At 40.2% G+C, this 25091-nt stretch overlaps 3 protein-coding genes across 4 annotated transcripts; 2 read left to right on the plus strand and 1 right to left on the minus strand.

The window, feature by feature from the left end:
* The first annotated feature begins 716 nt into the window (after positions 1-716).
* On the plus strand, positions 717-6075 carry CCNG1 (cyclin G1). Of its 2 annotated transcripts, XR_008207202.1 has the most exons (8): positions 717-849; positions 1090-1353; positions 2195-2448; positions 3298-3376; positions 3462-3560; positions 3780-3974; positions 4054-4268; positions 4633-6075. XR_008207202.1 is itself a non-coding variant. In XM_052684738.1 (7 exons), exons 2-6 carry the CDS (start codon positions 1090-1092, stop codon positions 3969-3971), a joined length of 888 nt encoding a protein of 295 aa, XP_052540698.1. In that variant the 5' UTR covers positions 720-849; the 3' UTR covers positions 3972-3974; positions 4633-6075. The 2 variants fall into 2 exon arrangements, 1 of the variants encoding a protein (XP_052540698.1); XM_052684738.1 differs by lacking the exon at positions 4054-4268 and having other exon boundaries at positions 720-849.
* A 635-nt stretch (positions 6076-6710) lies between these two features.
* On the minus strand, positions 6711-11392 carry NUDCD2 (NudC domain containing 2). Its single transcript, XM_052684739.1, has 4 exons — positions 11144-11392; positions 10710-10758; positions 9518-9669; positions 6711-8617 (listed from the first exon to the last, which is right to left on the minus strand). Exons 1-4 carry the CDS (start codon positions 11330-11332, stop codon positions 8534-8536), a joined length of 474 nt encoding a protein of 157 aa, XP_052540699.1. The 5' UTR covers positions 11333-11392; the 3' UTR covers positions 6711-8533.
* An 86-nt stretch (positions 11393-11478) lies between these two features.
* On the plus strand, positions 11479-24046 carry HMMR (hyaluronan mediated motility receptor). The gene is made up of 18 exons (XM_052684736.1): positions 11479-11621; positions 11952-12050; positions 12662-12738; positions 13552-13632; positions 14357-14545; positions 14848-14934; positions 15789-15889; positions 16478-16552; positions 17484-17662; positions 18322-18470; positions 18764-18978; positions 19571-19687; positions 20247-20405; positions 21973-22125; positions 22230-22329; positions 22596-22772; positions 23027-23189; positions 23899-24046. Exons 1-18 carry the CDS (start codon positions 11576-11578, stop codon positions 23916-23918), a joined length of 2187 nt encoding a protein of 728 aa, XP_052540696.1. The 5' UTR covers positions 11479-11575; the 3' UTR covers positions 23919-24046.
* Positions 24047-25091: the final 1045 nt, after the last annotated feature.

Below are 25091 nucleotides of genomic sequence, written 5' to 3' on the forward strand. Positions count from 1 at the left end.
AACAGAGGAAGACTTCTGCACAACTCAGATCAATGTTCTAACAAATGGGAACCTGACGTTAATTAAATGTAATTATGCTGTAGTCCAAACCATCCAAATCTGACAAATGGACTGCAGGAGCACGCAATTCTTTTGAAAGCAAAACAAATCAACAAACCAGCCTCAACAAAAACAGTCCTTTGGAGGGCTACGTTTACATTGCATTTTTGAAAAAAAAAATTATTACCTTACTTCATTTTCTAAACACTTCCACAAGCACACACCATAGCCCTCACTTGTATTTAGTCAGTGTAACTTTCAGACACCCCATGCTGGAGCTGCTGCAGGCTGTCCGCCCGGCGCCGTGTTTCTGCAGAGCAGCCAGACGGTGAGGTACAAAGTTTGCTCCCTAGCAGCTGCTTGCATTCTACTCCAATGCACCCCTCAAAAGCACCTTAAGCCTCTCGTATGATAATTACCACAAGACGGCTTGAAAATTTTAGCCTGAATCCGAAATAACACCCCTAAAATTTCAGGAGACGACGTAGCTGAAGCGCGCCTTGCGTCCAACGCCGGCCGTGTGGCGGCGCCTCCACCAGAGGGAGCCGCAGCGCCGGGCTCGCGCCGCTCGTGCAGAAGGCGGGGCGCTGCGATTGGCCCGCCTACACATCAATCATCCGCAGCCCCGCGGGGCGGGCCGGGCGGAGCCCGCGGCGGCGTAGGCGAGCGGTGCGGTGCGGGGTGCATGGCAGCGTGCGGGCGGGGCTCGGCGCCCGGCCGGCCGAGAGCTGTGTAGGGTAAACTCGCGGCGTCGCGCGCACCGCCTCGGGACCCCCCTCCGGACGAAGGGAGCAGTGAGGCGGCGACGAGGTAAGGGCGCGGGGTCGGAGCAAACAGCCGGCGGCTCGGGCTTCTCCGCGCCGCGCCCGAATCGCCGGCGGTGCGGAGCGGGACGGCGGGGCACCGCGCTGCGTGCTGCCGCCCGGTGCGGCGCCGAGGCGGGCGGGGACGGGCCCGGGCATGTCCTGTGCGGGCGGCGCGTGCGCGGCTGCCGGGTTCGCTGCAGCTCGTTGTTGTTCGCCGTTGCAGCTCTTTCGTTTGTCGCTGCAGATGATCGAGACGCTCGTGAGCGGCGATGCCCGCGCGCTGCTCTACCGGCTGACGGCTCTGCTGGAGCAGGAGCTGCGCTGCCAGCCGAAGGGCTCCGGCCTGAGGCTGATCGAGTCCGCCCACGACAACGGCCTCCGAATGACCGCGAGGCTGCGAGACTTCGAAGTGAAGGATCTGCTCAGCTTAACTCAGTTCTTCGGCTTCCACACGGAGACCTTCTCGCTGGCTGTCAACTTCTTAGATAGGTTCTTGTCCAAAATGAAGGTATGGCTGTTTAAAGTATAAGCTCGATAGCTTCTCGCTGCGACCTCACTCCCGTTATTTAGAAGGGCTTGCTTTGCTTTTAGATGGTTAAAGGTTAAGCTCCGTTCCCGGATTCCAGTTGCATGAGAGCTTAAAAAATGGCTTTCCCTGGTTGGATTCCAGCAGTGCTAAGAAAGCTGCTTTCTCTGAAGAAGAGAAGGAAGAGGGCATCTGTTCCAACTGGAGGTGCCCATTGGAAACGCAGGCTTATTATTGCTTTAGATCAAGACAGGCTGTTTGGCCTGTTGCACATACAAAAGAAGGTGCTGAATTAGCTCTCAGTTTACTGCTGTTTAGTAGTGTCTCTTAGGTATATCAAGAGTTGGGATACTGTTCAGCATTTATTAATCAGATAAAATTAATAGTTAAATAACATTCCATTCTTCTGCATGTATTTGGCATGCTGACCTGGGTTATTTGTCTAACGAGACAGGATTACTGCTATTCCACTTAGTCCAAGACAAATGCTAGCTTTTCTTGTATGTTAGTATGTCCCTAAAAAATGAGAAGGCTGGGTGGAGTATAAGACTTCTGAATTCAAAACCTGCCCTTACAAATTCCCTTTTATACATATATATATATATATATATACATATATATATATCCCAAGAATTTAGTGTTTTTTGTTTATATATAAGACAATATGTACAACACTCTAGGTCCTATACAACCATGTGTAGAAACTAGTTCTACATAATTTTTTTTACTCCTAAAATAACAAATAATTCGGTACTTGCATATTGAGATGGTTTATCAAATGCTTCCCTCTTTAAAAAAACTAAAAACATTGACTTTTCTTTAGGTACAGCCTAAACACTTGGGCTGTGTTGGACTGAGCTGCTTCTACCTAGCTGTGAAGGCAACAGAAGAAGAGAGAAATGTTCCCTTAGCCACCGACTTAATCCGAATAAGCCAGTATAGGTTCACTGTTTCTGATATGATGAGAATGGAGAAAATCGTATTGGAGAAGCTTTCTTGGAAAGTCAAAGCAACAACAGCCTTCCAGTTTCTACAGCTTTATCATTCACTCATTCATGAGAATTTAAGCTGTGAAAGGTAAAATATCTCAAGCTTATTGTGCTATGGTATGGCTGCAGGTAATCAGGGAGCCTATGCCTGAAAACAGCCAGGGATTATTAGTCAAGTAATTGGCATTTTGATGTTTAAAAAAAAAAAGAAAAAAAAAACAACTTTCCTCCTTAATAATAAATGTGAATACTGAGGTGAAATGTTATCTTAAAATGTTTTTTTGTGTGTGAAGTCATTTAGGGAGTATTGTTCTCTAAGTCCCAAACAAATTTCTCAACAATAATAGCGTAACAAGTTTGTGTCAGTAAAGCCTTTCTGCAAAGATTTCAAAATAGATTTCAGAAAAAGTTCCTTTTGATAGTTATCATTAAAACTCCATTTTTCTGAATGGATGCAGTTCTCCCCCGTAAAACACAAGATTTATTTTGGGCATGAAGACTGCCAAAATTTAATGCTTGTTTGACTGAAGCACTTCTTCTGGTACAAATGAGGCCCTTGTTTAAATAAAAGAAATTCTCACAGCTGCTCTGTTTCCATGGAATCGCAGAGTATCCCAAGTCATAAGAGACCCCCAAGGAGCATCAAGTTCAAATCCTTGCCTCACGCAGGGCCACCCGAAATTCAGACCATATTTCTGAGAGTGTTGTGCAGACGCTCCTTGAACTCCAGCAGCCTGGGGCAGTGACCACAGCCTTGGAAGCCCAATCCATGCTCACCACCCTCTCATGAGAAACCTTTTCCTAACACCCAAGCTGACCATTCCATGATGTAGCTCCATGCCATTCTTTCAAGTCCTGTCACTGTCACCAGAGAGAAGAGTGGTCTTGATAAAGATTGTGTTTTTGTGCAACAATGACTCATCTGTTTTTATTACAGGAAAAGATACCTTAATTTTGAGAGACTTGAGACCCAGCTTAAGGCATGTCACTGCAGAATCATGTTTTCTAAAGCTAAGGTAAACTTGAAAGCTAATAGTCAGTGAGGTTAGAGAAACTTTAAAGTTGTAGATCAAAAATGTCATGTTATCTTTCTCTCTCCAGCCTTCTGTTTTAGCACTGTCTATTATGGCACTAGAGATAGAAGAACAAAAACTACTGGAGTTGACAGAGGCATTGGAATTTCTGCAGTTGCATTCCAAGGTATGGATAAAGTTTTCCAGGGTGCAGGAATAAAAATGCATGCGGGGGTTTTCTCACTGGGGGAAGGGGAGTGCTATTGACGTACTGGTTTCTTTTTTTCTTTTTTATATTCCATCTGGCTTGGGATGTTTGGCTTTCTATTTTAAATAGCTAAAAATGCACATGTAATTTAAGGATGTAATGAGTTAGTGACATATGGGATTCTGTCTTGCTATTTAGATAAACAACAGAGATTTGACCTTCTGGAAGGAATTGGTGTTGAAGTGCCTTACAGAATATTCCTCAAGCAAGTGTTCCAAACCAAATGTCCAGAAATTAAAATGGATCGTGTCTGGACGTACAGCACGGCAGCTTAAGCATAGCTATTATAGAATAACACACCTTCCTACAATTCCAGAAACCAGCTCATAATAGGTAACTACTTGTAAAAGCAGTTCTCACAATGTAGAAGTCATTAGCTGTTAACTATTTCAAAGTTTCTTATTCCATATAGGTAACCTGTTGGAGATGTTAACGTAAGTGTGGTAGGCCTGTCACAGAGGCTGGTCTGTTCTCATGTTCATGCTTGAGCCTGTGGTGTACCTAAGGAAGTGGCTACCTAGTATGTGAACACTGGAAATGGAACTGATGCTTTGATGTGCTCTGGCAGCAGAAATATATTCTACAGACATTACGACCTCATTCAAACTTAAATACGGAGTAGAACTGGTAAAAAAGCAGGGGAAATACTTAGCTTGCTCGTATTGCAGAAAGAATCTAAAAGGAAACAGCTGCCTGTTACAATCTCTCTTGCTCTGGTTCACTGAAGCCACTTACAGACAGCTTCATACACTTTGACTTAGTTAGCTGTTCATTTAGTAAAGTGAAACTCACTTGGTTATGCATATTGCAGTTGATTAACTGTAGAGTTGCACACTACTTCCTCATCTAGACTTTAACTCTAAAGGCTACAAACCTTTAAAAGTTGTCTCTTCTGTGTTAATGTCTGTCTTATGCTTTATTTTATTCTTGTAGAAATCCCTTTACTTAGTTGATTGTTCATTATGGGTTTTTTTGTTTGTTTGTTTTACAGGAGTACAATAAAAGGAGAAAACCAGCCTGAAACTTGTTCATAGACAGATGAAGGTTCAAGAAACATCTTAATAATGAAGAACTTGACTTTTGCAAGAATATATAGTGGTTCAGACTAGAATTCCTTGCAGCAAATGTTGTTTTCCATGACTATGATACCTAACGTTAGCTTTTGGTCTTACTAGACGATTTACTATTTAAGCAGTAAAATATCACAATACTGATGCAAAGAATTTAATACCTTATAGTTTGTAGAGCAGCTTGTGTAATCTAACCTTGTTTTACAGCAAGTGCAGGTGCAAAATTATATATTAAATTGAAAAAATTTGGTTCACTTTCCAAAGACTACTTGACACTAGGTAAATGTGTGCAGTAGCACAGTGCTTCAGTTTCTCAGGCAAACTAAAGACCACCTTACTCAGCATTGATAGAATAACAGATGCTCATCAGTCCAGCTGACAGGCTGTTTGGATAGCAGCATGCACCTGTGTTCCTACAGGGTAGGGTGCTCACCTTTACCATGGACACAAACTGAAAATAAGGTTTTGTGGTGCCTGTTGTGTAGTCATTAAGAGTGCATCAGTAACATCGGTATTATATAAGAAGTGTGGTTTGCTGAGATTATGGGCAAGTGTATGGTAACTTCATAATACCTAGTGCTGGCTGGGGAGAAAGCACCACAGCACCTGCTCCAAATTGGGCATCAGTTTGCCAGGATTCCACTGTACAAGAAGTAAATGCTGATACTGAACAAGAGGGACAAGTACAGTCAGAAATGTTCAGGCTTCACTGTGCTGCTACCTACAGGCTACTCAAGATTAGGAAAACGTGAAGACTTGCAACCATAGTCTGTTTGACAGCTTACTAAGTAAAATTGCTGATTTTCCCTGAAGACTAAGTCAGTACTTGAGGTGTATCATGCTGCTGGTACTAATGTGAAAGTGAACATGAAGAATATGTTATTGTATGTAAGATGGATGAGGATTTGGGGGAATGTTGCTTATGACTCCTTGAGTTCTGTTAAAAACTGGTTGCTGTATGAATGGAGTCAGTGGAGAAGGAAGGAATCTGCATGTCTGGAATACTCTGTGGACTTACCAGCTAGCCTGCCAAATCCATCTCCTTTATGGTAATAATGGATGAGGAGATAATTCTTCACTTCTCTCAAACTAGTTAAACTTCTCACAGAAAACTACATACCAAAGCTCCATACTGGACAAATCAAGCTTTCTCATAAACTCATGGGAATGGTTATGCTGCATAGTATTGAATTGCATTTTCCATCCACCAGTGCAATATATGCATTGTGCTGAAAGGAACACAAGTGATGTAGATAGATGGGCAGTCAGCCTACTGGGAGATTGCAAGATGCAGCATGCAATTGTGCTGGTATTGTCATGGCTCAAGATATGTACCTTTCAATTAAACATTGAAATGCAAATAATTGAGTAACTTTTTTTTTTCCCCCAGTGTATTACAAGTCATTTTAGTAGGAAGCCCACAAAGCTGCTTACAGCTGAATGCTGCCTGGTCAACTTCAGTGCGAGACATAAGAGACTAAGATGTAGTTTAAGGGGTTGAAGCTGCAATGGGAAAGGCTAGAAAAACAAAAAGAAAGCTCAATGAAATTATTTCAGCTTGGCTTGGTTTGTTTCGGTGTCTCAAGCGATTTGGTGCACCCAGACTGTCAAAAGACTACACTGTATACATTTCACTTCAAATACCTGCCACTCCGCTTCCAACAGTACATAGCATCTATTTCTGTGCATTGTAGTAAATACACAGATGGTACTTGAAGATAAGGAGGAACCAACATTCCTAATTCCAAGGTTTCAGTGTTTGGATTGAGCTGAGCATTACAGAGTGACTAGATTAAAGTTTAGCCGTCTACTGTGCCTAACACATCCATTAAAAGCAGTTTGTCCTTTGAACTATCTGACCTTATCTTGCATTAGAGGTATGAAAGAATGCCTGTAGGGTGGCCTCTACCCATTTATATAAGAGCAATTTGAATGACTGCTCAGTATTATTTCCCATAAAGTAGGTCACTGTGTAACTACCATACATCCAACTCTATCATCTGTCACATCTTTTACGGTTTATTTAGGAAGCAAGGGATGGAATCCCAGCAAGATGGAACACAAGCCACCATCTGGTGAGGTATTAACTGCAAATTGAGTGGACTCCAATTCAGGAAATAAATCACAGCAGACAATAGAAGCAGCAAACCAAATAGTTTAAACTTGTCCTCCTAGAACAATTGCAAGCTATAATGGCTGAACACATGCTTTATAAAGCACAAAACACCACTTCATGAAGAAGAAAATATGAGAAAACTTGGTTTTGAAAGAATATACAGTAAAACTATCTGTTCATGCAGAGAAGCATCAGATGCTAGTCTGAATTTCTGTAAGCAAAGGACATAGAATCATTCCTGTATAAACAACTGCATCTGCTGTAAAGTAAAATATTCTTGCACTGAATAGTATGTCAGCACTTTGAAGCAGCATCAACAGTTATTTATTATCTCTGTTCTCAGTTCTACCTTTTGCAGCAGTCTCACTCATTCCTTAGCTACACTATCTACCTTCTAAACCAGGACTGTGGTAAAGATACATCTGATAACAAACTGTACTTTGGCTTGCACAGGAAGGCAAATTTTCTAAAACCCAAGCATGGTGTTTGGACCTACTATATATTTGTGTAAGGATTACATGGGCAGAAGAAGAATACTTGGTTATTTTATGAGAACTAATTGCTTGCTTGCTGCTACAAGAAAGCCCTCTTCCAGGTATCATTTCATTTTTGCATACGCCAACTAAAATACTGATGCTATGGTAAAAGTCATGTTCGATAATACGATGGACAGCAGCTGGCAACTTACCACCAGTGAGCTGTCTGCTTAGGACCTAGCTGTAGGCAGTATTTTCAGTGTTCAGAACACAGTAGGATTCAGTGATCACATTTTATCTTCCTGTTAGTCAGTTTGCCACAATATTTGTCCTGCATAACACAGTTGGAGGGCTTTTCACCTGTATCACTAAGAACAGGTAGAAAATAAGAAATTGGCACATGTGAAGTCTTATATCATTCAATAGCTAAGTTTAAGATGTGACCATTAAACTACCTACCAAAATGTACAGCTGCATGTTCTTAGATTTGTAAAAACAAAACAAAACATTGCGCTGTGTATCAGAAAAGATGAAATATATCATTTTCTATTTAGGGACTTACTACTCCTTTCAGAAGTTGCTATATTCTCTTACTTGAAAATTTCATGTATTTCGATATTACACAATTCTTTATATCCAGACTATCTGACTTCTCAGTTTTCTCCTATCACTGGTTACAGGCATTCCTCACTAGTATTATATTTGGCAGTGCAGCGGATTGTAAAACCTCATTTTAGGCAAAATCCAGTAGTTTTCTTTATTTAAAACACTCTTATAATAACACTCACAGATTCTTACAGGGCTGCTATGCAGCAGAATTTCAATAAGCCTTCCTGATATTCTTCCATGTTGCATGTTAAATAAAAGCATTAAGTATCTTGCTTATAGAGTCCATTTTCAACAGTGAACAAGATATTGCATAGACAAGTGGCACATTTATCTCACTAGTTCACTGTGGTGTAAGTCATGTTCTGCTCCCATTTGTTATTTTCTGCGTACACTCTTCTGTATTTAATTCCTTTACCATTAGCAAGTTACTAGAAAGTTAATGTTACAAGGTAGCTACTAACACTTCCTCTTCACTCTACTAGAAGAGACCTCCTTTCTCTTCACTGAAGTGATTACTTGCCAACAATCTGCTGGATAGATCACTGAAGTCTTCACCAGTTACACATTCCAGTCCTCCAGTGTAATTTGTGATTGCTCCCAAGGAACACAGTTGCAAACAGTTCATTTTTCAAGGCTAGAGAAGTCTGGTCCTCCTTTGCTGTAATTTCCAGAAATTTCTGCCCCGCTGAAGTCAAATCCAGGGTTCTGACAGAGACAAAAATTTAGTATAAAGATTATTCTTAACAGAACTGATACAAAGAAAAAAATAAAATAATGTTTCTTTTCATATTCTACCACTCTAACAAGGACATACAGGTACAACTTGTTAACTGGATTATTAACACTGAAATTCTTTTGCCAGGCGAATGCGTTAACCAACATTAAATTGCCACAGTTGAGTTGCCCACTGCTGAAATTCCTTTGTAATGCCATTCTTCATCAGGCGAGCACTTAGATTTCCTAGTGAAGAAATATTAAGAAAACTCTAAGAAAATTCTCTGGCTTTTCACATGCCTTGAAATTACAACTTTAGAGGCAAAAAAAAAAAGTACCCCCATGCTAGATAAAAACTCAGATATAAATTGTCATCTTTGTTGTAGTGCTGATTCATCTATTAAGTTTCTGAAAGAGCAGAGCTGAATAGGAAGAGCTGGGTACTAGAGGTGTGTCAGAATAACTTAAGCAAGTTTAGTCAAAGGGCAGAGCAATTTTGAGTTAACTAGTTTCAGTCACCCGATGTTATATACAAACTATTGAACAGAGTAAGATGTTAGAAGTTTATTATACATAGAGTTATGTCATAGTTCAAGATAATAACAGAAATATATGTATGCTATCATTAGTGAAAAGTTGTTACAATTACGGATCAAAACCTTAAAACACCACCCTGCAACTCGCTTGATTTTTCACAAATTCTTCACACAGGCTACAGACAGAAGAGCCTCCTGAAAGCACACAGACATACTGAGTCACACACATCTCTGTCTCGAAGTACCATCTGCTTCCACGGCACTACACTACAGAACAATTTTACTCAGCTTTCGTGACCATATCCCATATCTGCAAACACCAAACACAAGCAGTAAGTGGGGACCTTTGACTTGCCTCTCTTTGGAATCGCTCCAGCGTAAGTTTCCTTTGCATTTGGTCTTGTACCCAAGGATCAGCAGCGTATTCATTTTCTAACAGAGACGTCCAGCAATTTCCAGCATCTCGATTAGTCTTCATCAGAACAATTCGTATCAGTTTTCGGTCTTCTATTGAATGAAGAGAAAAGAAAACAACCATTAGTGCCCTGTGTGCCAGGCTTTTTGTTACTGTGCTGAATTCACCACCAACATGCCAAAGCACAGGAATTTTTCTGAGATAGTTTAAGTTCTTAATGTCAAAGGCACTTACTAATAAATAAAAACATGAACAGGAAGCAAAGATAACCTGTACAGCCACACCTCAGTTTCTGACCTACAAAACCTAACAGTTGTTTTGTGGAACCATTATGGTGCACCTCTATTCCAAATAAAACCTTTGGGAGAGGTCTGTGATGGAGAAAAGATTTAGGGTCAGACATAGGATGAGATATAGATCAGCCAGGGGAATAACCAAACATTTAAAGCCAAGCTCTACAGAAGGTTATTACTTGTAAAAGCCACCATTACTATGATGAGGAGTCGCTGTCAGTCATTTTGCACTTAGGATTTCTGATGGAAATCCATCAGAAAATAACATGAATAGGTACAGTCATTATGTATGGCTTTCAAAAATCAAAGCGTTACGAACACTTTGCAATATTTATCAAATAATTAGAGAGGCTTTTTGCTCTTTATCTTTAAGCACCATCACTTGATTTTCTAATTGCTTTTTGATGCTTTTGGACTGTAGGTGTTGTCACCTATCCCAGAAATATAATGCACAAATTAGAAGGGAAAAAATAAGAAAAATAAAAGTTGCAGAAGCACACAGCTGTACTGCTCTAACTTTGGAGTGTACGTGCAATCAAACTTTTAGCAATCTATTTCCTGAGAAGTGAATGTTCGTTCCCAGGAAAGTGTTCCTAAGCCATGGGATACTGCGTTCCCACACCTGGCACTTTTGCATTACTATTAACTTCAGACTTTTGCACTACCTTAGTTTCTTAGCATGGCAATACGACTGTCCCTTCATACAACTACAGACTGAAATACAATAAGAAGAAACAAGGAAGAAAATGAATGGGAGGGGGCAGTGCTGGTAAACTCTTCTGCAGCACGTTTTGCGTTCTACCACCCCCCCAGATGTCACCTCAGATAAAGGTCATTACCTAAAGTCCACGTTCCTTCATCAGCTATCGTAGAGTCAAAAAGTTTACCCTGCAAAGACATTGACAGCATTACAGAACAGGAAAAGCAGCTCAGCCACAAGCTTACCTATAATCGTACCGCCCTACACACTGCTAGCCTGATTGTGTTCCACCTCAAAGGAGAAAGGCACCAATTCTCTGCCCATGTGGGCTTGAACATTATTAGAGACATACTCGTTTATTGCACGTTATTTATTTATTTTAACGGAATATTCGATACATAGAATCGCCCATCGGCCTGCCGGTGTCTCACCGCACAGCTCAGGGCGCTCTGGAGTCGTGCCCCCCATAGCGAATCTCCGGACAAAACCTCAGGGCAGCGCTAAGGCTACGCCGGCCCGCGGTGCACCGTAAGACCGCAGCCACACGAACCGCCCCTCCCGGCCCGCCGCTACCTGCAGCACCTCCCGGCCGCACACGGACAGCGCCACGCGCCGGCTCTGCAGGCTGCAGCTCACATCCTTCGCCCGCGTGCCCGGCGGCACCTGCACCTCGATGAACACCTCCTCCAGGGTCTGGTACCAGCGGCCCCACGGCGTCCCGCAGGGCACCACCCCGCTCCGCTCCTCGAACGGAGCCGACATGTGACACAACGAACGCCGACCACCCGTTCCGCCCCGACCCGGAAGTGAGGCACGCGCGTGCGCACAGCCCCACCACCCTTCTCTTTCCGATCCCTTATTCTGCAACGCGCATGCTCCAGAAAAGGAGCGCTGATTGGCTGAGCCGGCCCGGAGCTGGAGGAGCCGATTGGCCGCCCGCAGTGCGTGGCGGCGGACGTTGATGCCTTTGAATGTGGGGAGCGGCGCGCAGTTCTGTCAGCAGCCATGGCGTCCCGTAGGGCTCCGCTGCGGCGCTTCAGCGACGAGCCGGGTACGTGCGGGGTCCCGCCGTGACGCTGTGCGGGGTGGCGGTGGGGAGCTCTGTGGCTGAGCGGGAGTTCAGAGCCCCTTGGTGCTGCGTTGTGTCGCCGCGTGCATCTGCGAGCGGGTCTGGGTCCTGCGCTGCGCTACAGGTGAAGCTCCTGGCTTCAGCTTCAGTGCTGTAGAAGAGCAGCGCTTCCCTCCGCCAGATTTTTATTTTTTAAATTTATTTATTTTAAAGCACGTGTAGCTGTTATATTTTATTAACTTCAGTTCCAACGAGTTGAAACCTCTGTCACTTTCCGTACTGCTTTTCTCCTGTTCTGCGTATCATCCATAGCGTGCAGCTTGCTCCGAGGCTCCTGTGACACCAAGTCTTCAGCTGCCCCGAGGAGCTCTTCATCCTCTGAAGCAGATCAGCGCGTTAGGAAACGGAACAGTGAGTAGCCCTACAAGCTGTGCCGCAGTACTTCTGAACGCTGCACTTGTGAATGTCTGTGTGCTGCTACTGCTTCGTTCTTTTCTTTCAAGCTTTGTTGGTTCCTTTCTGCAGCTCGTTGCGTTCCTTCCAGATGTAAGAACATGGCTGTTCCAGTTTTTTTTTCTATGAGCCGTTTTATATGTGATCTCTACTGATTGGTGCAGTCTGTGCTTTAAGATACATGGTTCAAGGACTTCACTAGATTTGCCTCTAGTGATATTTTCATGTTTGGTTTTTTTTTTTCTTTTATACGTAAAAAGTCCTTTGGTTGAAGCCTGGTAGTGTGAATCTGGATGGAGGGTTTAAGCTTGGCAGAAGCTAATTTCTCAAAAAGGGCTTTTATCTAGAAGTCAGTCTCTGGACTTTGTTGTGTGCCTAGCTGACTAACACTGACTGCTTGAGTGCATTAAGAAAGCAGCTGGCTTTAGGTTGTGAGGTGGGTAGTCTAATAATCAGATAGCTTTTTGTCGCTGGTATAACAAATTAATTGTTTTTGTCTACCTTGGTGAAACTTTGTTAACTGTATGCATTCACACCCTTTTTCTTCACTGTTCTTTATCCTCCTGCAGGTGAAACAAGTTTGAATGATGAGAAGAATACAACTGCCTCTGGAGCTGGGAGGAGACTTGCATCTCTTGGATCACTAGTAAGATTTTTCTGTGGCATCTGCAGCACTGAGGTTAAAACCTCAGTGTGTTCATTTAAACCATGCACATCTCTTTTATACAATCACTGTTTACTTATCTATGTAAAATATGAAGCACATTATTGTGCCTGAATTCCATAGTAACAAAGGAGAGAAAGATAGGTAAGTGGATTTTTGGGATCACATGATGAATGATTGAGCTTACAGAGTGGCTTGTTGGCTTTGCAGAGTGCCTACACGATATTTTCTAATGAAACTGTGGATTGGGGTTTTTTTGTTTGTTTTACGATTGTGTTTATTTTATTTGCTTTCTTGCTCAGCATAGAACTATAACAAAGCTGCTTCTCTTAAAATCTTGTTTCTGTTTCTTTCACGTGGTGGCTAGACCAGAGCATGCACTTGATGGAGGAAGAAATAAAGGGGGTTTATAAAGAGGGGTTCTCAGTTCAATCTGTAAGGCTGGAGATTTGAAGATAGATAGGTTAATGAGTTGAATAATAACTTACTAATTCAGTTCATTAGTACTTAGGATATAGGAAGAAGTTTTGTGAGCCCAGCTGCATTCAAGAGGTTAGTGTGGTGTTATGTAGCTGAAGAGATGTGTATGTCTCATGCCTTCTTAGTCTGCTTCCCATTGCAATGGCTGGGAGCTGTCCATTCAAGAAGGCACAGCAGTACAGCTGGTCCTCATCTGTCCTATCTGTAGGAGAGTTTTTTTCTTTTGTTACTGTTTCTTTAATAGTGTTGTCTATGTTTAACTGTTGCTGAACTAATATTTTGCTAGACATCAGTTAACATGTTTGTTTTCAACAGCCAGTTAGTGGGAGTCTGAAGCCTAGAAAAGATCTTATCCTTATGAGGGAGAAAAAGAAACAGAAGACACTGGAGAAAGAGGTATGAATAATCACTGAATTGCATTCACTTAATGTTGGCTGCTTTCCAGACTTAAAAAGAGAAGCTGGCGTGATTTGCTTCTTTTACATAACATAGTGCACAAGTGCTCTACACAGAGCAGAGATTATCAGATGTTATGGTTTGTAGAACACATTGGGCTTGTTAATGGAATGGAATTGTATTAATTCCTGCTAATCCCGAGCAGCTGTGCAGCTAAACCATGTTCTTAACAGAAAATAAAGGAATCTCGTCCTATGTTTTCTACTGCTAAAAAGGGTTTGCTATTTAACAACTCTTTTTAAAAGTCTTGCAGTTTTTTTTCCCCTCAAAAACTGCTATAATTTTCAAGTTTAAGACGCAGCTAGCTTTTCCTTTCAGTACAGGTCTATGTACTCATATCTACTCTATTCGTCTCAGATGTCACATCTCCTTGGCTTGAAAACAGACACGTATTCTCTCACAAGTCAAAGACAAGACTAACTCAAATTACAGTAGGCCAGTAGCACACAGTAAGACAGTTGAGAGTTAGAACTACAGTTGTGTGGCATGTAAAAAAAAATAATTCTGCATAATATCCTGTCTGAATGACAAAATTGAAGATCTCAGTTCTGAATGTAAGCCAATACAGTTCAGATAATCAGCCTTTTCAGGAAAACAGCAGTCATAACTTAAGGATTTTAAGAATAATATCATAAAATAGAAAAGACCACTTGTTATGTTCTAGATTCGTGCATTAGTGAGAGAACGTGGAGAGCAGGATAAAAAACTTCAGGCCCTGGATGAAGACTTTGTTAAGATGGAAGCTAAGCTGAGTGCTGCAGTTCAGGAGAAAACATCTCTTCTGGCAAATGTTGCTTGCCTGAAAAAACAGCTTCTGGAATTAACAAGAACCAATGAACTACTAAAATCTAAGGTATTCATACAGATGCTTATTTGCTCTGACTTGGTTGTTACTAACTTCCCTGGTCAAGAGTAATCTTCCCCATTGACACGTTTTCTGCACCCCTTCATTGCCTCACGTTCAGAGCGTGTCTTGTTTGGGACAGGGTGTGTCAGTGTGAGGACAGAGATGGGTGTGCTACCATCACTGACTGGGACACGTAGAGATCAGTGTTGTGGGTGGGAGGAAAATACTGAGTGTTAAAAGTTTAAAAGACTGAGTGTTTCATATGAAGGTGTTATGCATACTGTTTTTTTTTATCAATCTCTAATAAGCTATCTGAAGATAGTGTGCAGAAGAAAATGAGCAGTCTATGTATGGAGTTAATGAAGCTCAGAAACAAGAGGGATGCTAAGGAGAAGGTAAGCTGTTTTATACTGCACAGGATTGATCTGTTCAGGAACTACCAGTGAAGAGCTTGCAGCAGTTCTGCTTTTTTTTTTTTTTTTTTTCCCTGTCCTCAACTCAAAATTTTCTGCTTTCCATTCAGTGGAATTAGGAAGGACAATCGATAACGAATGTTCCTTATTTTGCTGTTGATATGTGAAGTTCCTCTGAGCGAGGAACTCTAGAAGTACTTGTTTAAGTATCAGTTTGGTCAGGTAACTGATGTATTTGAAAAGCAGTAGCCTTAAATGAGCTCTTAGCCATGGTATGGGAACTGCTGAGTCACGGCCTGAGCCACTGATGGAGCACCTGGGAAAAGGACCTGGTCAGCCCTGGGAGCACAGGTGAAGGCAACTCAGCTGTGTGACCAGAGGGGCTGCAGACTGGCTGCACCTCTCTTAGACCTCATTTAAGGGAGGAATGCCACTGGGGAATGTTCTCTGGTTGGAGATCCCTTCTTTGTGGAGTTTTCACTGCTACCTAGAATTTTCTGATACAGGTGAGCAATCTTCCTTTACTTTATAGCACCTTTCTGTCATGCTGGTCCTTCTGTCATCACATCTCTGTTGCAATGCCTTTCCTATTGTATTGATCTGTCCAATTGCTACAGCTGTGCGTGGGTTTTCTGGGTTGTGCATGTCTGTAGTTATAGTGAACAGCTAATGTATCTGCAGATGGGTTATTTGAATATAGGAGTCACATTTAGCATAGCAGCTAGTACTGTAGTTAAGTCCTGTTTATGGTTTAATTAAGAATTAATATGGCTCTAAGAAAACGGACTTTGTTCATACTAAATTCAGTTCTGGTGGTAACACTCATCTTTTTCCAGACTGCACTTGCAAAGCAGGAGAACATGGAAATGAAGCTGCAGGAAGTTCAAAGGAATTTGGAACATTCAAAAGGAAAAGTAGCACAGTTACAAGAAAAGCTGTAAGTAGTAAGGAAAGGAACGGAAGTAGCAATGTAACTATTGTACTGAAGCATGTAGCTTAAAGAAAAAACTAAGGCCATCCTTCTGTTGAGAGGAAACAGAGATTAACAGTGGCCTGAAATTAGTTTTATGGAAAGATGTTTGGATGATGGCCACTGGAAAATTTTCCTTATATGAAAAGCAAATTTTTTTTTCCTTTTGTTCTCCTCTACTGTCTGATTGCTTGAATGTGGGCAGATGCTTTGTATTTATCTTTGTGTTTTTTAACTGTAATCTAATAATGAAGGTAATGTAATTGATGAAAGGAGGCAATGATACTTTGTCTAGCTAATGCAGCCTGTCTTATATACTCAGTTGTGGTAAAATGTACTACAGCATCTTTAGTGCAAATGGAAGCATCAGCCACACCACACTTGATTATGGGAAGAATGTGTTAGTATTAAGTAGTGATCCAGTGACTGATTTTTAGTTGTTTACCTGTAAACAAGTAACCTACAAGTAACTCTGAAGTGTTTAAATAGCGATAGGGAAAGTGTTCTGATTTTTTTTTTTTATTATTATTATTATTATTTATTTTTATTTTTTAGATCTGCTACAGAGAGAGAGAAAGTGGATGATAAGTCTGACACTGAAAAACTCCTGGAATATATCACAGAGCTTGGGTAAGAATTGTTCTTGAACTGGATTGGGTACATTAAAAGGCAGCAAAATAAAGCTTTGTTTTTCTTGGTGAAGCAGAAGTTTGGGAACAATTCTGCTTAACAGTAATAAGAGCGGGGGGGAGTGGTTATCCTTCCATGTAAATGGGAGGGACTTAAAAGATGTGCCCACGTTTAGAAAGTTATTTGTATATGTATACAAAACTCAGCTTTTATTTTTATTTCCTCTGAGTTACTAAAAATTATGTATTGGAGGCATCACTTAAAAAAAAAAAAAAGTGAACCTGGCAGTTTTCTGGTCTTTGTTTTATAGCTGTGATGAATTATCCATGTTGCTGGTGCTTGAGGAGAATATCAGTTTGACTGTAAACACTACCAGTTTAGTGCTGTGTAACAGGTGGAAACACTACCCAGCTCCTCAGTTATGTGTACCTAGTCCAGAAAACTGAAAACACAAAAGCATTCCAATTTAGTTCACTTAAGTCTGAACATTCCTTCTCCCTCAGTGTCCCACTTCTGCCTATTTGCTCAGTTAGAGGCTCCTTGTGAGCTTGCCTTAAGTTCAGATTTATTGTGAAGTCTGGTTTATGCAGAAAAGTGTATGCTTTTCTGTCAAAACTCATCTGCCTGTATAAAAAAAAAAAAAGGTAATGACAGTAATCATCTGTAAATGAAGTATAGTAACTAGTTCTGTTTTTAATTGAAGTGCACATTTTAAATTAGAAGCTTCTCTTAGAATACAGATTTTAATATCAATTGCATTTAATTTTAAATGCACCTGTTTCTAAATCAACCTGTTTTAATGCTGCAAAATAAGCCTAAGTAACAAAAGGAAGCTTTCCTGCTGAAAAGGAACAGCATTCAATATTCCAAGCATCTCTCATTTGTGCTGAATTAAAATCTTGAAGTTATGGTAACAAATGTTGTTCTACAGGAGTGTTGCAGAAACTGTAGAGAAATATAAACTAAATGTTGCTCAAATGGAGGAGACACTGATCAAGAAAGAGCAAGACGTGAAGATTCTGAGGGATACACTCAGAATGAAAGAGGAAGAATCAGATACGCTGCTCAGAGCACTTAATGAACGGTGTGAGTTTCTAGAACAAGAAAAAGGTAATTGCTAGTTTTGGAATGCTGTTAACATAGTTGGGACCACATAGACATCCTGTAAAAAAGTTTGTCTAAAATGCCAGTGCAGATTTTAAGTGAAGTCATGTCTCAGCTTCAGCTGTGACCAGACCAGCGCGTATGGAAACAAGTCTGAGTCTTTATTTCCATGGAGACATACTGAAGTGAACAGTATAATGATGAAAACTGTTTCAATGCTGGTCTTCAATCAAAAAGTTGAATGTTTATTCCTTTTGCTTAATAATTAGTACTATACAGCTTTATTTCACTGTTAGTAGTTTACACACAAGTTCACAGCAGTACTGACAATATGTCCCGGGGCTCTTTTTCACTGCTGCTCTCCCAACTCCACCCCACTCCTCAGAACTCTGAGTGAATCATTTAGCAGGTTTTCCCCAGCTGTACCATTTTATTTGATAAAAGCTAATTGATTGAGATCAAGTTTGCTGTTGTTCAAGCTTAATTAGAAGTGGGATTCTTTCAGCTGGTTTTGATGAATTTCCAGATGGGTAAATTATGAGGTGGGTTTTTTCCTTGCTTGACTAACTTTAAAGCCAGAATAATAGAACTATCAAGAAAAGATGTTGTGCTTCTTTGAAGACAGAGAAGGCATTACCTGTTGCACTGATGCTAACTCTATGCAGAGAGAGAATCGTCTGAGAGCAGAGGAAAAGTCCTGAGTATGAATGCTGAAATAGAAGAACTGAAGAACAAAGTTCTCATAGAAGAGCAAGAACACCAAAAACTACTTGAGAAACAAGAGGAATTAATGTCTCAACTTCAGCAAGAAAAGGTAAACACAGACTCTAGTCTGAAATACTTTAATCCAAATAACTGAGACTAAGTGTTCTGATTTTTTTTTTTTTTTTTTTGGTTACACATGAAGTTTTTATATTTCTAAAGATTAAATCTTTAGAATGTAGAAGTGGGTGCTGGTTAGCAGAAGCTGTGTGCTCTTCTTGGAATAACAGCTGTTGTACAGTAGTTCTAGTTTGCCCATTTGCCCTTCTGTGCTTTAAAGATTGCAAAGTAGCCTTTCATTCTTAAGAAACTATCAGTAGTTTTAAACCCTGTGATACTCTGCAGGAATCGTCTGCATCTATGCACCAGAAGTTACTCAATCTTCAGGATGAGGTAACGAGTGAAAGATATCTCTTGGAAGAGGAGTTGAAGAGTGCAATGAATGAGCTGGACAAACTACATGCTAAGGAGAAGAAAGCTGAGAAGCTGGTGAAGCTGTTGGAAAAAGAAACCAAATCTAAAGCCCTTGAACTTGCACAGATGGAAGTGAAGTTAAAAGGGTTTGTGAAATGAACTGAGTTTAAAGCTATAGAAAGAGAAAAGTGGAATCAGCAATGTACACAAAGCTTTTGAGCCTCATTCAGGCTTTAAAGAGACCTGAACGCATATAAGCTTTTCTTGCTGTTGATTAATTATGGCAGATAGGTTTTCTATCCATATGAGTGATTTATTATAAATTATCTTAAAACTGTTTAACATGCTTGAAGTGCCAATACTGTAGTAATGTGAAGTTACTGTTAAATGTTAGCTACATCTGAGTTGTATTAGATATTTATACCCTAGACAGGGCAATTGCTAGGAAAGATTTTTTTTCGAGCAAGTTGTTGTTTGTGTTGATGTATTGAAAGCTTACTAGCAGGCAGTAAATCTATTCCATGAATATTTTGGAAGTTAAAGAGTGTGGGGTAGTGTTTAGTTAAAGCTGCTAAGTCTGAAGATTGTGCTTTAATTCATGAGAAGTTGTGACAGGATACTGGTATGTCAGGATTAATATATTGCTGCTCCTGCAGGCTTTCTGTAATTGATAATAGCATTTGGTAATGTGTTCAGACATGCTTATGTCCAGCATGAAATGCTGAATGCTTGTTTCAGGAAGAATGCTGAGTTGGAGCAAATCAAGGAAACGCACAGCAATGCAGTTCTGCAAATCCAAGAAGAGCTTAACAGCACGCTGCGTAAACTGGGGGAGAATGTTGCTGAGTTTGAAAGGTATTTCAGTTCCATTAAAGATTAGGGCAGTGATTTTTTTTTTTTTTTTAATTAGAATTACAATTATATACGCTGCTCATTTATGAGCAGTGTTTTTTTGTGGTGGATTGTTTGGTATTAAGCTATTTATTTTGAGTACCAGTCAGTTATAATGACATGCTCAACAATCGGGAAGCTGTGGATGTTTCTACCAAAGTCTAATCAAGCACTCAAGTGCTCTCCATTTTCAATGATAGTCTTCAGCAGTTGCAGCTATCTCTGTGCTCTGAAATAACTTGCAGAAAGCCTTCCTGATTCAGTGCAAGTTTTGAGACTTAACAAGGTTTTTTTTATCCTACAGCTCTTGCAAACCTTCTCAAAATATTGAAGTAGTACATTGATAAGGATGCAAGGCATCCCACAAGTGTTGATGAATCTTTCAGATGTAGTCAGTCTTTCAGTGTTTGTTTTCACCAAAGCACGAATGATCCATAGTATTCCTGCTTAAGGCTTTATGGGTTTATACTTAATCTATATTTTGTCTAAAGTGGCAATACTTATCTTTGCACTGTCATGGCAGCTACAAGACAACAATAGCTGAAGAAATACGCAGTCTTAAACTGGAGAACACTTCTCTGCAGGAGCAAGTTGCTGACCTGAAAAAAATATGTGAAGATAATCTACAGCTGCTCCAGGAAGCAGATTACACTAAAAACAAGGCAAAAGAAGAATGTGCAAGGTATTGGGCTGACAAACTTTTCCTCTACCTAAGAATACTAGCCAAGGCTTGCTTGCCTTCTGCACTAGAAATTATCAGTTTTATCCAATAAAATGAGTACTCGGTGTAGCCTTAAATTTTTTTCATTTTCTCAATTCATAGGTTTGAAAATACTGATAGACAAAGTGAATTAATATTTTATTAATTAGTAAACTAATTGATTCAGTTAATTACTAAGTAGCTTTCCTTCACGTGGACCCATAGGTGAAAGTTGAACTGGTTCTGTTGGAATGTTGCTCTTAGAAATATCAGTTACATTGACTGTTCCACAAATGAACAAGCTCTATGGAGCAGATGAGCAAATATTGAATTTGTATGTGATGATCTACTACTGCTTTCTGAATTGTCTGTCATCTCAAATTCTGCTTACAAGCAGATGCTGCTTAACAGATTACTACCCTGCAGTGAAAGAAACCAAAGACCTTCCTTTGCTTAGTGTGCAGCTATAAGTAGCAAAACCAGCTGTTGTCTTAGGCCAGTTATTGTGGATGTGCTTCTCTCACCAGCTAACTGCAACTTAGTGATTCAATATTGTCCTTACAGCTCACTGTGACAGACTAGGTATAAGTCTGCTGTTGTGGGCAACTAACTGATGATTGGAGGATGTTAGAGAGTTGGGTGTCAAAAGGTTCCAGTATACAAATGCCAGTATTAGGCAGCCCTGGTAACTGCTTGTACGTTAGGGAAGAACATATTGTGTGTGTGCTAGCCTCCCTTCCCCTTTTCTCTTAATGCTCCTAGCTAGCTCTTAAAGCTGAGGTTGGGTTTAAGCCCACAATTACACTTCAGTCTTTCCAGCCATTCCATGAATCAACTTTCCTGACTTAAAAAAGCATTTCTGTAATGCTTTTGCTGTCTTGTTTACCCTTAGCCACAATATTAAGGTTAACCAGAGCACAATCATAATCGTACTTGCTCCAACTTATTTCAGAACGCTTTTGCTACTTAAGGTGTTGTCCTTTTTTTCCCCAGCTGCTTGATATTTCCTCCAGTTTCTATTTGAGTTGTGGAACTTTTTTGGCTTGTTGTCTTAATTATTAAAAAAGCTGAGGAATTATTTTTTGAGTTGGTCATAGTAGACTGGCAGGAAAAGGATTCTTAGTCTCTACCTAGATGGTGCAATGAACAGCTGAAGTAAGAGAAGGAAAGCAGTGTATTAGAGAACTTGGAAATCCTTGGGAGTCATCCACACTACTTGAATAAACTCGTGTGTGCAAGTCTAACTAGCCAGGTATCTTTCACTAATAGTTGCTAATACTTAACAGTAATAAATACAAGAAAAATAATGTTGCCTTGCTTTCAAAAGACAGCTTCCTTGTAGAAGTTAAACTGTAGGTCTTGAGTTTGAGTGTTTTCTGTACTATATTTCTGTCTTAGAGTAATGTTAGTACAAATCTTAATTTCATTTACTTCAGAAACAGCTTCTGAATGTGGTGAATATTGTTTTTACATTTAGCTTTATTTAATTTTAAGTTACTCTGAAGATGTTTAATTGGACTTCACTAAGGGTGGGTTATGTTTTCATTAGGATGATTTTAGAAGCCCAGACAAAGCTTGCGCTAAAAGAAGCAGAAGCAGAGAGAACAAAAGAGTCTTGCCTCATACAAGTGACAAAACTACAGGAAAAACTGGAAGAGTTAACTGAAGATCTGAGAAAAAAATCTGAAGTGGAAAAATCAAGGTGACTTCTGTGAAGCTGAATTTGGGTATTGCAGCACACTACAGTAGGAAGGTGTGCTGAGAGCTAATAGTAAAAGTGATGCAACTTTACTTTTTGTTTCTTAGGAAAACCATACATGAAGACATGACCTCTAGCTTAAAAGAAGAGATAAAGACCTGGCGTAATCTATATGAAGAACTGCATAACAAAACTAAGCCCTTCCAGGTGTGTAAGGAAGTCAATTCTCACTGGTATCTTGTTAATATTTATGTGGTTGAATCAAGTTCTGCTCTTGATAAATAAATAGGCTATTTCTTCATTTGAAGGCATTTATTCTGCAGTGTTTTTGTAAGTTAACATCCCTTGAGACAGTTGTTTGCCTTTCCAAACCATTGTCTGTACTTGCAGATCTCCATTTGGGAGGAAGGGTGTAGTGGGGGAAACAAAAAACACTCAAATTTAATTTCTATTAAATGTACTATATATTTCAGCAACAACTAGATGCATTTGAAGCAGAGAAAAATGCTCTTCTAAATGAGCAAGGTGCAGCTCAAGAAGAACTGAATAAACTAAGTGAAGCGTATGCTAAACTACTTGGCCACCAAAACCAGAAACAAAAAATCAAGCATGTTATGAAGTTGAAGGAAGATAATACCCATCTGCAGCAGGTTTGTCAAATAAGTTAAAAATGGAGAATTCAACTGTTTGCTTGATTGTTTTCTTATGCTAAATCCTCCAAATTCTTGCAGGCTAATTCTGCAGACTCTGTTTTCTGTAGTTGTTGATTTCCCTGAATGAGTTAGTTTAGAATAGGCCATCAGTCTCCAGAACAGCAAGGGGATCTGTTAGCATTAGATACACAACATACAGAGGTATCTTTCCTATTTTTCTTGATCTAACTCCTGAGTATTTTTTTCTTCAGGACATCTCGAAACTGCGTGCACTTCTTGCAAAAGAGAAACAAACAAACAGAGATCTGCAGGAGCAGCTATATACAATTCAGGGCATTAGGCGTTTTGATCCTTCTAAAGCTTTCCAGCATGATAGCAAGGAAAATATTCCTCCAAAAACTCCTTTTAAAGAAGGTAAGCATGGATATTCATAAACTTGGTCCTTGTGTATCTTAAATGTATCCAAAAAAGATATGCTAGTCTTGCTCAATGTACCCTACTGGGAAATGAAGGAGGTGGCACATGCTGTATTTCACAGCAGGTACTGGAGGCTACAGCTGTGTGGGATCTTCTCAGTGGGTTTTTTGCCACTGCACTTTCTAGCCTTGGTTGTTTTAACCTGAGATCTATTTGAAGTCAGACAGGAAAGCTTGCTTGATGTTGAGAAGTGGGTTCTGGAGGGTCAAGTGGTTTATGTGATATTGCAAGATGCGAACCTAATTATCCTGCTGTTTGTCACCTACTAACACTCTTCTCACAGCTTACCTGCTGTGTCAAGCACTACTTCTTACAAGAGCAGCAAGAGTAAGGAGGGCTCAACTAGATGTCTGAGCCCATCTTTTCGAGCTGCTACCTTACAGAGCCTTATCCTGCTGTAGCTGTACAGGTAAAAGGCCTATAGGTAAAAAATGGCAAGAGTGCAAAAAGGGAAGCAGACAAGGAGAGAGAAGCAGCAATTAATTTCAACTAGGTCTTCACTTCAGAATGTTTCAGTGTCTGAAATCATGGTCTTGCCTGTTAGGTGGTATCTAGTGCCTCCCTCTCCCCTACCAGACAAATATCTGCTCAGTTTGGAGGGAGCAATTGTGCAGAACAAAAACTCAGTGATGTTTTTCTTTTGCAGGCAATAGAAACAAAGTTTAGTCTCTTCTCATTGTTGAGAAAAGTATTACCAATGTACACAAGTACTGCAGAAGATTTCAACAGACTGTTCAAGATGAACTTGGCTGCCATCTGTAATAGACACTGCTATGAATGCTTGGGATGTGATTTTATTAAAAAAAAAAAAAAAAAGCAATCAATTTTCAGAAAACTACTTGGCCGTACTCTTACTTGAAGGCATAACTGGTATGTTCCAGATTCCTGGTACTACCACTATAGCTGTCATTGTTTGACTTGCTTTGTTTTCTGAAGGTACTCAGTTTGAACTCAAGCTGCCCTGTTGAAGAGAAGGTGGATAATCATTAGGCAAAAGGGATGACAAACAAAACATGCCTTTGTGAATGTTATTTTGCAACTATTGAGTTTCTGCAGTTTGTTAAACTAATTTTGCTGGTTATGGTTGCTTTGATGCCAAGGGCAGAAATGATTTCTAAAAACCCTTTTTCCTTTGTGGCTTATGTAATATAGACCAAATGTAAAAACTACATTGTGTAGTTGGCATGGATATTTTTAATGGGATCCATATTTAAGGTGTAGTAACTTCATTCCTGGGACTGGATAATGCAACTCTTCTCAGAAAAAGATTTCCAGGTAAAACTCAAAACAGCTGCTTTGTCCGTCTAAATGTTTGTATCATGTGGCTCAGATAAGTGTCTTAAGGGGAGTTTGTTTTACAGATGCTGTACTCGCAAGACTTAAATTGTCATGGTCATTTTAGTTGTCTATCTTAGCTGATCTTATGTGAAAGAGAATACTAACAGAACTTGGTTTGAGTGAGAGGATGCCCACTACACACTTGATTGTGTAGAACTGTTCTTGGCAAGGTGGAAGTAATCTGTTGAAATGCATCAAAAATCAAGGATATTTTAGAATAAATATTTCCAATGATGTTTTGTCTTTGTCCTTTGTCAAGAGATGAAAACCAAAATCAGATGATGTTGTAAATGACCTAGTGTTCCAAACTTAAATCTTCACAACAGAACTCACTGTCAGTCTTGCCTGAAGGACACTGCAGTTTTCTAACCTTACTGAAAAAACTATTCAGTTGAACTGCATGTTGTATGTGACTTGCAAATCCCTTATTCTCTCACTTCCTTTGAATTTCTATTAGTACAGAAGTAATGGAACTGAAGTGAAATGTGGAACTGCTTTTGC

The sequence above is a fragment of the Tympanuchus pallidicinctus genome, unplaced genomic scaffold (genome assembly GCF_026119805.1).
Source record: "Tympanuchus pallidicinctus isolate F22 unplaced genomic scaffold, pur_lepc_1.0 scaffold21, whole genome shotgun sequence".
Taxonomy (NCBI): Eukaryota; Metazoa; Chordata; class Aves; order Galliformes; family Phasianidae; genus Tympanuchus; species Tympanuchus pallidicinctus.